Here is a 10633-nt window from a genome sequence, read left to right as displayed (position 1 = left end):
GTCAACATACAGTATAAGACACAGGATAATGAAATACCTTTATTAAAACACAAACATATTTACTCTGAACAAGTGTATAATTGCAACCAAACATACACATAAATAAACAGTATTAGAGAGATGTATCAGAAAAACAACCAATGTGATTTAAAAATTGCATCACATCTTTGCATTTTCCTAAGGTTGCATATAAATCAAAACAGAGCTTGCAAGAAACATTCATATCAGAGCATTCTGCAGAAATATTCCAAGATTACAGCTGAGATTGTGGAATGACAGTTGCATTACTGTTAAATAGCTGTAAAATCTCAGTAATTGAGGGGTTGCTTAGATAAAAGTACTGCACTAAGACTACAGAGATTTGAGTGTCTTAAAGCAACTGATTTCTGTCATGTTGTATTTCTGTTATGTAATACCAGCCAGGGCTTTTGACCTCCAAATGATCCGTTTCAGTTCATCCTGTGCAGTGCCGTATTTTCACTTTATTGAGATGATGAACAGTCCACCAGTTCGCACCTGAAAAAACCAGTCAAATAAAGTGCCAAGTTGTCCTCAAAGATTAGATCCTGATAATCAGTGATTGGCCACTGCAGGATTTCCCATCTCCTCTTCAATGGACTGACTCCCAAAGCCGCTGTCCTCTTTAGAATCTGGAAAGGAAAGATGTTTTATTCACAGTCTACTGATGAAAGCTTTCGTTTCTCTGTCTGTGTGTGAACCTGTACCTGTGCTCTGCTTGTCCTCTCTGGGTTGGCTGTCTCTCAGCAGTCTCACTCCTTCACTCACACCCAGAGACTGCAGCGCCTCCACCAGGCCGTCCACAGGACCACCACTCAACTGAACATGGTGTTTAGAGTTAATTCGTTGATTCAGATGATTTGGTTAATAGCTCATTTAGAGAACCTTTTCATGATATGCAAATTTTTTGAGATAGGAATTTTGGGTTTTCATAAGCTGTATGCCAAAATCATCAGTATTAAAACAATAAAGACCTGAAATATTTCATTGCATTGAATCTAAAATATATGAATATATATAAATTTTTTATCATTACATTATGGAAAATAATGAACTTTTTCACAATATGCAATTTTTTTGAGAAGGACCTGTATAGTAGCAGTAGCAGCTTAGTTTGGCTTTATTTTTTATTTATGAATATGATATAAACATAAATTATTATAAAGCTAGTGTTTTTAGGTAAGGCATCGTATATAAGATAAGTTCGGTCGTTGTTTAAATTTTGTTTATTTAAAAAACAAAAGTTATATCAATTGCAGTGATTGTGGGGTACAACAAGGAGCTATACTGTGTGCATTGCACATTTTGGCAAATAAAATGATCATCCAAGTAATCCATGCATATAGATAATTTGCATAACATGCCACATTCTTTATACTGGAGATAAAGTCATCAGTATGCTAGAGTGCTGTTCCAAACAGCAACTTGCCAATGCCTGTTTAACATAAAACAGAATTTACCAATTCATGAGAATAACGTCCATCTCTTACCTGGTAGTTCTCGAGAAGCTTCTGGCAGGGTGAGCTACTCTCCTGGTACAGGTGAGTGAGTGTGAGCATGCCCAGTTTTTCCGCCAGCTCTCTCCAGGGTACATGGTCTTCAATGAGAATACTACACAGTTTGGTGAGCACCTCACTGTCCAAACCTTGGTTCACTGTAGGAGGACGAATACAGAAGCATGGGTTTCTTACACTAGAAGCATGGGTTTCTGAGAACATACTGTAAAGCATGCATCTAAATCTTATTACCTTCCTCGGTGGTTATTTTGGTCCTCTTGGGGGCGAGAGAACTGGACTTGGGTCCTTTCCTGCCATCTAAAAGATCTCTAACCTGAGGCAGAGATTAATAGATGAAATCTATTGCATGCATTTATTCATCCACCTTCAAATGTTCACAGGTTATACAAGCATTGTACAGATGAAAAGCTCAAACCTTTTGGCATTTGGCCAGGTCAAATGGTGTGTGTCCCGCAGCAGGTCTCTTGCGTGGGTTAAATGCTCCTCTTTCAGATGATATCGACATGCAGTGAACTTGCTGAACCATGAGATCTGGAAGCTGCCTGTCGACTTCATTCTTCTCGCTCTCGTCATCTTCATCTGAGGAGGACGAGCTCTGGAAAAAAAGAGGCTCGTCGTTCTCCATGCGTTTATCAGCACCTAAAAAAGAAGACAAAGATAATTAAGCAAACGTAATTTATGAATCTCATACATTATGAAAAGACCTTACTAAAAACCACACGCTATACAGAAACTGTTCATCTTCACCATGTTTCTTAATGACATTTCATTGTGCTTTCTAGGCCTTCTAACTCATATTTGTAGGAAAGAAGGTTTCTCAGTTACCTGCAGCTATCAGCATGGAGCAGAGAGGTGGAGAGCCCTGACTGGCAGCAAGGTGAAGAGGACTGTTGCCCCCGTAGGTACACGCATTCACGTCAGCCTGCAGCTGGAAAAGAAACCACAAACAAACATAAAACTTTGTTGTGGCTGTATGCTTAAAAAGTGTTGAATCAGGGTGAAACCGCCGCAGTATTTCATCACAGTGATATTCAAGAATGAAAGCAGAACTATTCAGAAATGCATACTTTTATTCAGCAAGGATGCATTAAATTTCTCAAAAGTGAAAACGCCATTATTTTAACCATTTTATTAATCAAAGAATCCTGAAAAAAATTTATTTATGTAAAAATAATTATTTTAAATAGTACGTTTATTTACAATATTACTGTTTTAATTTATTTTGTCATCAAATTAATAGAAGTCAAACCTTTGAACAATAATGTGGGGGATCTGTATCAGTCTCAGATTTCCTATATAGTGAACCCCTAATAGTGATATAACAAGTATTTACTGAACTAAACCGAAACTACGACCACAGAAGAGCTAGCACTCCATCGGTCCTTTACCTCGGTAATGAGATAACAGGCCAGTTTTAAAAAGTTGTCCCTCACTGCCAGGTGTAGTGCTGTGCAGCCGCTTTTCTGCTCGGGCATGTTAATCTTTGCTCCTGCCCCCACCAACAATCGAAGACAGTGCTCTCCGTCTTTCTTTACTGCGAGATGGACTGGATATTGACCTACGAAAGAGGGGGAATAAATGTTCACATGTGATGCAACCTTAAAACGCCATTTCAGTGAAGACTGAGAGACGATACCTATGTGTATGTCTCACCTGAGAAGTCAGCAGAGTTTATTAAATGGGCATGGCGCTCTCCCAGCAGACCCAGGATCACTCGTAGCACGGCCTCGTCACCGGTGTGAGCGGCCAAGTGAAGCGCTGTCCGGCCCTCCTGGTCCAGCAGGCTCGGGTCTGCACCCGTTTTCATCAGCATCTCAACTAACCTGGCCTGCTTTGTGATCACAGCCAGATGCAATGGAGCCTGGAGAAGAACAGAAAGATGAACTTTAAGTGAAACCACAAGAAATATTTAGGTGACATTAATAGCAAAACTAAATGAAATAGAAATTCTTAAATAATAACAACATTAAAATCTCTTGGATTTCAACAGGGAGTTTAAAAAGAGCGTAAATCTGTTAAATTACTTGATTGAGGTGGTTGAGCTTGTTGATGAACTTCTGCTGTGGAGTGTTGTTCAGGGCCTGAATGAGCTGTTGTACCACAACAGGTTGCTGATGGATAATGGCCAAGTGCAAAGGACTATGGGAGAATAATACAGATTAAAATAAAACATTTCTGATCACAATTGTGTTACTTATTCCCCCTCTTCATTGAACACTATTGTAACTGTGTACCATTGTTAAATGTATTAAAAACGTGTTATTTGCATTTATTCATTAAGCAGATAAATTAATCCAAAGTAGCTATGCTAAAAAATAATAATAATAATAAAAAAAAAGTATTTAATTTAGTATAGTTGGCGTTTAAGGCAGATATGTGAAAGGACATACGTGTCTCCGTTCTCGTCCTGCACTCCACACAGATGTCTTTGCAGAGCCAGCAGGGGGCGCACATCCCCAGTGCTGCAGTACTGTAACAAAGCACGAGCAGAGCACTTTGCCATCAAAGAGGCACGACTCTGCAGAGCTGTGGCTGGAAACAATACAGGAAGGAAACAAACATCACTGAGCGCATATGCACCTAAAATGAATCTCTTGAGTATTGCTGGCATAACTCTACTCACCAATCTGAAAGAGCTGCTGTTGCATTTGAGAGCCAGACTGAGTTTGTGTGTTTGTCGACTGATTCGGAGATCCTTCAGCCTGTGGTGTGGAGCCTGACATCTGTGCCCCGCCGCTAAATCCACCGCATCCACCAATGTAAAACCCTGAACCATCCATCGGAGGATTAAATGGAAAACCTACGGGTGAAATTGACTGTTACATGTATGAACGTTCTAGTGCACACCTGAATAACTGAACTGGCAATCTACACAAGAAGCCTCTGAGTTTAGGAATATAATATGCTATACCTCCTCCCATTCCTCCTCCTCCTCCTCCTGTTCCAGATCCAGGACCCCCATAGGCCCCTGCTCCTCCTCCCCGCCAGTGATCGTAGGACTGATGAAGTACCTTCATCCTCTTCCTCTGAACCTCTTCTTTGTCTGTGGGGAAACAGGAGCCAACGTCAGGATCAAAACTACTGTTTGGGGTTAGTACGTTTAAAAAAAAAAGTATTCATATGTTCAAAGCCGTTTGCAACGGTGGTTTAAATTGATCCAAAAATTTCAGCAAGACATTTACAATGCTATGGAAATGTTTCTATTTTATTTAAAATAAACAGTTCTTCTGAACTTTCTCTCATAAATATTCTGACGGGTTTCCACAAAAAGATATTAAACAGCACAACTTTTGATAATAACACTGATAGTAAGAACTGTTTCTGAATGATTTCTAAAGGATCGGGTTAATGACTGCTGAAACCAACCACAGACCTACATAATGTACATAATGCCAAAAAGGAAGTGGAACAATTAAGCTACTGCATGAGATATAAACGGTCCCCATACGTATGTTAGAACAGTTTTTCTAAATCTGTTGGTTTAAATGCTTTATTTCAGTTAAAGGAGTATATATTTAATATAGCACTACTAACCTTGATTGTGAGGAATATAGGTGAACTGTTTGGGTTCGCTGCAGTCGCCTCCCTTCTTCCTCTTGAGCTGCAGGAAGACTGTGACAGGACGTGTGATATCTGTGCAGCGGTATGGTGGGGTCTTAAACACGATCGCATACTGATGGGAATAAAAACAGAGTTAGTAAACATTTCCTGTAAAAAGCTAAACTGCCTCTGATGGCAAAATCTGGAGTAGTCAACGGTTTCATGCATGTGTCCCTTTAACACAAACCTGTTTGTGGACATCAGTAGGGGAGAAGTCTCCAAATGCCTCCCATCCTCCATCATCTTCCTCCTCATAAAAACGAATGTCAATATCATCTGGAAAAGAAGGAGATGAACATCTTTGATCTGAAAGGATGGGAAGGACTGTCAATCCTTTTTGAAATTTGAAAATCATAATAACCTTTTTGAACTTTATCACAGAGCAGAAAGACCTCTTCTCCTCCCAGAACTGATCCAGAGGTTTTGTCCATGCGGGAGATCTTCAGATTTGAAGCATTTGGTGATTCTGGGCGAAGATCAGCACATTTTACTTTAGTTATAACAAGATTATATAACAACACGCACTTTTCTAATTTACACTGCCGTTCAAAAGATTGAGTCTATACATTTTTTTTTTTTAAGTGCTGCTTAATATTTTTGTGGAAACGAGGATACTTTAATAATTAGAAACTTCAGAAGAACAGCATTTATTTTTAAATTTTCAGTAATAACTTTTGAACAATTTAATGCAGCCCTGCAGAATAAAAGTAATTTCTTTCAAAACAAAGTGATAATTACATTTAAACAGAGAAAATTCTATAATTATAGAACAATTTTACAGTAAAACTAAATTGTAAAATAAAATCAAAGGCGCTAAACTAATTACATTCGTAATTTAAAAGGAAAAAATAAAACTTACGAGGTCTTTTATTAATGTAAACCACATAAAAAGTAAGAGTAAAGAGTAAAATCTAATTTTCTTATTATATTATTTCTTATAATATATATATATATATTCTTTTTAATCAAAGCGTATACATATTTTCATTTATTTTGGTAGATATGACCCCTCAACTTTGGGGGTCTTTATTAAAAGTTAATTTGCATCTGTTGTTTGGCAGGACTTACTGCTATCATAGATAGGGTTGGAGACAACTGGATTCAAGGCTCTTGTGAAACTCCCATTGCTGTCCTGCAAATACGCAGTAAACTTTAATCTCACAATGTTTAGGTCCATGGTTTTGCCCAGTTCTTTGGCCTCTTGCAAAATAGCCTGTTCCTCTGCATCTGTATGAGAGTAAGAGAGAGAAAGCATGTCAAGGATGTAAGCAGTAAGGAGTTACTGTATGTCCAGTTGAAGAGTGAAATCACAGACGTACCTGTAAATTTACATCCAGGCTCTTTTATCCTCCTCTTCTCTTCTTTCAGTCTTTTCGTTAATACTTCATGCACTCCTCTCTTAGTGACATGGAGGATGCCTAAATTACTGAATCTAGACATAGAAGATGTGAGGATGAATTAAGGTTGAGCAACTACACAGAAACACCACTCAAAAGCCACAAGCGTCACATGATGATACACACACACAATGCCTTACGCAATCCACTTTACTCATAAAAACAGAGAGAGAGATCATATGAGCATGGTGCACAGTAATAGTGTTCACTCACTGTGCTGTGAGATCATTAGGCCCGACATCAATGGTGCATATTCCGTTGTCAGTACAGTGGCGACCCACAAGGCTGTGTGCGTGGACACGTGGGGGGTCTGTGTGCGTCACAAGCTGAACCTCTACGCGAGCGTGACCCACGTAGTTTGACACCTGTAGAGTGAGAAAGTGTGCTTTATAAATGTACTTTTAAATTAAAAACTTCACTATATTTACATGTGGCTTAACCCACCTTGACTGTGGGATACGTCCTTCTGTTCCTCTCACTGGAGGCCCCAGGCAGACCACCATGGGATGGGCCCTCACATTCATAACGAAATCTGAATCCTCTCTGTAATGCACACATACAGTGTTATTCACGTAAAACCTTACTCACTGTTTTTTGGGGATTTCCAGTGAATATGTTTTAGAATTATCCCACATTGCTTGCACATTACGAATATATGCAGAAATACTTGTCAGTCTTTGTCACATACAGTGGAAATGAAGCAAATACAACAAGCATGTGAAGATTTTTGTACCTGCTTTGGCTCCTCAATAATCTGTAGATAAGGCCCATGAACTGAAATAAAGATCAGATCATACATAGTTAATCATCTTTATTTTCAAATGGTAAACGAACAACAAATAAAGAAAAAAAAAACATCAAGTGCATTTCACAGACATCGTTAGCTTACCTGTCTCTGGCACATAGGGTTCAGGCTTGACCTCAAAAGGTTCGTGCAGATATGGAAGCTCCACCATGAACTGTAAGGACAAAAAGTTGGTGTTTTTAGATTAAGTATATATTTATGGGTGTTTAAACCCAAACCTTTAGCTCAAATCACAATGTGTCTGAGTATGAAAATTAAGGATGCACCAATTACAAGATTATAACTCATTACCAACAAGCCAAAAATTATTTTGATGTTGTGATAACTAATAATACGTCACTCTAAATCAAACATCTGATGTAAGATACAGCAGTAATATTGAAAACATGTGGCTCACCTCAGGATTGCTAAACTTCATGTTAAAATGTGTTTCATCCATCCTGTAATGTAGAAGAAAGAGAAGCTATTACTGAGACCGTTTCACACAGAGACAGACGCAGAACTCCAAAAAACCCGAGCGGTAAGGTGCTCAAAACATCAACTGCGCTGTAAACCCCAGCAGATGAATTTAATGTCCCCAGTTTTTCCCCCACAGCAGTCTTCTGACCTACACACAAGAAGGCGTACACTTAGCCTACCTGACAAACACAATGCTGAGAAAAGGGCTCTCAGATTTACACAAAGACCTCACACAAATCCGTTTCACTTTCAGTGTCAGAACAAGGATATGCGCACCGGATTTTTTTCTTTTCTACTTTGCCTCCCTCTTTCTGTCTGGCTGACTTGCTTGCGTTACTTCCAGGAAGTAAGGCAGTGAAAAAAAACAGAGGAAAGCCCCCAGAATACCAGCTCACTGCTGCCGCTGATGTCAAATCCTGAGAAATGCAGGTACAAGAAAATTCACACTCTTACATCAAGCTTGCTCATATCTGAATTCCCTTAAATTTCCAAAGGCTTTTGAATTTCCTTCCCTTCCTTTTTTTTTTCTTTTTTTAAGGTACTTTTGAAACTAAATTCCTATAATGTTTCCTTTTTAAAAAACAAAATTTCGATGAAATTCTACGAAGACAAAAAAATTCCACCCAAGTGTAATTTACTCAGAATGTATTACTGAGTCTGTGTAACTGAATTAGTCAGATATCCCCATAGTTCCGCCAAAACTAATGCCATGAGAACAGCCCTGAAAGATGGGTATTGCCCCCCATCTGTTGGCATACCCTTGCAGCCAAATCTTAAAACCCACGAACACTTCCACTCTAAATTCATACAGGAATTGGAGCTGAAGATCTCTAAATGATATAACTACTAATACATGGGGAGAAATTGTTATGTTCCTTTTTGTTTATAGCATTGTTATGATTACTATTATTGGCTATGTTTGGCTGGATGATGGGATTGCACAAGAGTTACTTAAACTGCCGCTGACAGGAATGAGGAAGCTTTGTGCTGTTCAGGATGAGCTGTACTGAGATTGATCTAAAGAAGCAGATATTCTTAAACCCATGTGACAACTAGCAGAGTAAACTATGAATTTTCTTTCTGAGGTGTCAGGGCTCACTTTGAGTGAAATGCAAATCCTGACGTCACTGAAACAGAAGAGTAAAACTCTTCTGGATGTCAACCACATCCTGTGCTTCTTCTGTGAAATGACAACATTTTCACTTCAGCCAAACAACCCCTACATCTAAAGAACGTCAAATATAGACAAAAAGATTCATTAAGAAAATGCAAAAGAATGACACTGTGAAAATGGGTTTGTCAGTCTAAAACAATGGATGTCAAACAGGGGCCTGGGGACCGCCAGGAGGCCACATCAACATCCAACAGTGCAAAATCACTAAATTATTTGTAAAATATATATATATATATATATTTTTTTTTTAACATAAACCAATTTAATAAAAATGCTAACAAAAACAAAATCTATTTGTGACATGTCTTTCAGTATGTTAATGCATTTAATAAAAAATTAATAATAATAACAATAATAATAATAATAATTAATAAATATATATCTTACAACAGAATCACAAAATATATTTTTGGATGAATATTTAATTTTATTGACACCCGACTGTTCTCAGTAATAAGGTTAAAATCAAGCAACTTAGCCTCACAGACAACACATAATAAAGTTTTTTTATAAAAACGAACAATTTTTCATTCCTTTTTAAAGTGAAAAAAAACTTTTTTGATGTAGAAAAATCACAATAAATCTGATTTTACCCCTTTCAAATCTTCCATAAACAAAAATAATGAATTAAACCATTGTACTGTATTGTTAACCCTAAAATTATTTACGTATTAAATTACGTTTTTTTGTATTAGTATGCACATTAGACTAATTACAAGTCTAGATGCTCCATGTAAATCACATCCAAACCTTTTGGAGTATATTTATTCACAAGTGTGCACAGCTGCCAACCAGGAAAGCGTTATCGGGCATCTAAACTCTGTAACGTTACGTGTCAGTGGTGCCCAATTTAAGAAAGGTTGCACAGGTGTACAGCTCATTAGGATGCGTGAGATAAAACTGTACCTTAGTGCTCCAGCCATTCTGTGCTCTGCAGGGTCATCCGAAGCGTCTCTGGGCTCCTGTCAGATTGAAAATGATGGAAATGATGAGTGAGTACACGGTGTTCAATGGGGATGTGATTCCCCTGCACATGTAAGTCAGATCCAAAAAGTACTGACTTTTGACGGGAATTTCCCGCATACACGCGCGTGCAGCAGCTAAACACACGGGACAAGACTTGTACACTATCGAGAACTGGCATTAATGAACTTTGCTCACATTTTCGTTAGCAATTTAACGGTTTGGTTATTAATATGCAGTGGTACGTTACTGTATGTACGCGAGGGAACATCATATTGTACATCTGTTTTCAAAACAAGCTCAAAGTAGATTTATCTAACGTTATATAACTTATCAAGTATCATCTTGATGTATATCTTAGTCATATTTCTAAATAAGAAAGCGGAGTAGCATTCTCTACTATCAAAGACCCAAATTACTTGTTACAAAACTGATCGGTAATAATGAAAATTTCGTTTTTACTAACGTTAAGTTACATGAGCACTTATCAAACTTACCTTGTTTTCTTATTCTTGTACAGCTACTATCAGTCGTCGACTTTAGTAAACCACTGCTAAAAAATGCCTGAAAAACGTCAACAAAATGCACCATCCATCAAACGAGTCTGTTCCAGTTTCTTTAATAAATATTTAGTAAACCGGGAGCAGACAACTTTGTGAATCGCTCGCTGTACTGCTCCTGGAAAGCCCCGACTGGGGGA

General features: G+C 38.1%; 1 protein-coding gene across 2 annotated transcripts; it reads right to left on the bottom strand.

The window, feature by feature from the left end:
* Window positions 1-26: 26 nt before the first annotated feature.
* On the bottom strand, window positions 27-10633 carry LOC127969768 (nuclear factor NF-kappa-B p100 subunit). 2 transcript variants are annotated; one of them, XM_052571863.1, is made up of 24 exons: window positions 10431-10633; window positions 9877-9932; window positions 7735-7777; window positions 7422-7491; window positions 7266-7306; window positions 6977-7075; window positions 6746-6897; window positions 6455-6567; window positions 6204-6362; window positions 5497-5601; window positions 5323-5411; window positions 5070-5208; window positions 4447-4578; window positions 4159-4335; window positions 3926-4067; window positions 3560-3674; window positions 3189-3396; window positions 2924-3093; window positions 2361-2463; window positions 1951-2174; window positions 1767-1848; window positions 1509-1672; window positions 726-837; window positions 27-650 (listed from the first exon to the last, which is right to left on the bottom strand). In XM_052571863.1, exons 2-24 carry the CDS (start codon window positions 9891-9893, stop codon window positions 574-576), a joined length of 2733 nt encoding a protein of 910 aa, XP_052427823.1. In that variant the 5' UTR covers window positions 9894-9932; window positions 10431-10633; the 3' UTR covers window positions 27-573. The 2 variants fall into 2 exon arrangements, with proteins under 2 accessions (XP_052427823.1, XP_052427824.1); XM_052571864.1 differs by lacking the exons at window positions 9877-9932; window positions 10431-10633 and adding an exon at window positions 7976-9104.

The sequence above is a fragment of the Carassius gibelio genome, chromosome B13 (genome assembly GCF_023724105.1).
Source record: "Carassius gibelio isolate Cgi1373 ecotype wild population from Czech Republic chromosome B13, carGib1.2-hapl.c, whole genome shotgun sequence".
In the NCBI taxonomy this organism is placed as follows: Eukaryota; Metazoa; Chordata; class Actinopteri; order Cypriniformes; family Cyprinidae; genus Carassius; species Carassius gibelio.
Note: the sequence above shows the minus strand (reverse complement) of the source record. Positions and strands in the feature narration are given on the sequence as shown.

What these genes read in the sequence shown, in the direction of transcription:
- LOC127969768 (XM_052571863.1), bottom strand. An exon ending in CCTGTTATCTCATTACCGAG is followed by an intron (nt 2,464 to 2,923) that starts GTAAAGGACCGA and finishes TTTCTTTTCCAG; the next exon opens with CTGCAGGCTGACGTGAATGC. An exon ending in ACCTGGCCAAATGCCAAAAG is followed by an intron (nt 1,849 to 1,950) that starts GTTTGAGCTTTT and finishes TCTCTGCCTCAG; the next exon opens with GTTAGAGATCTTTTAGATGG.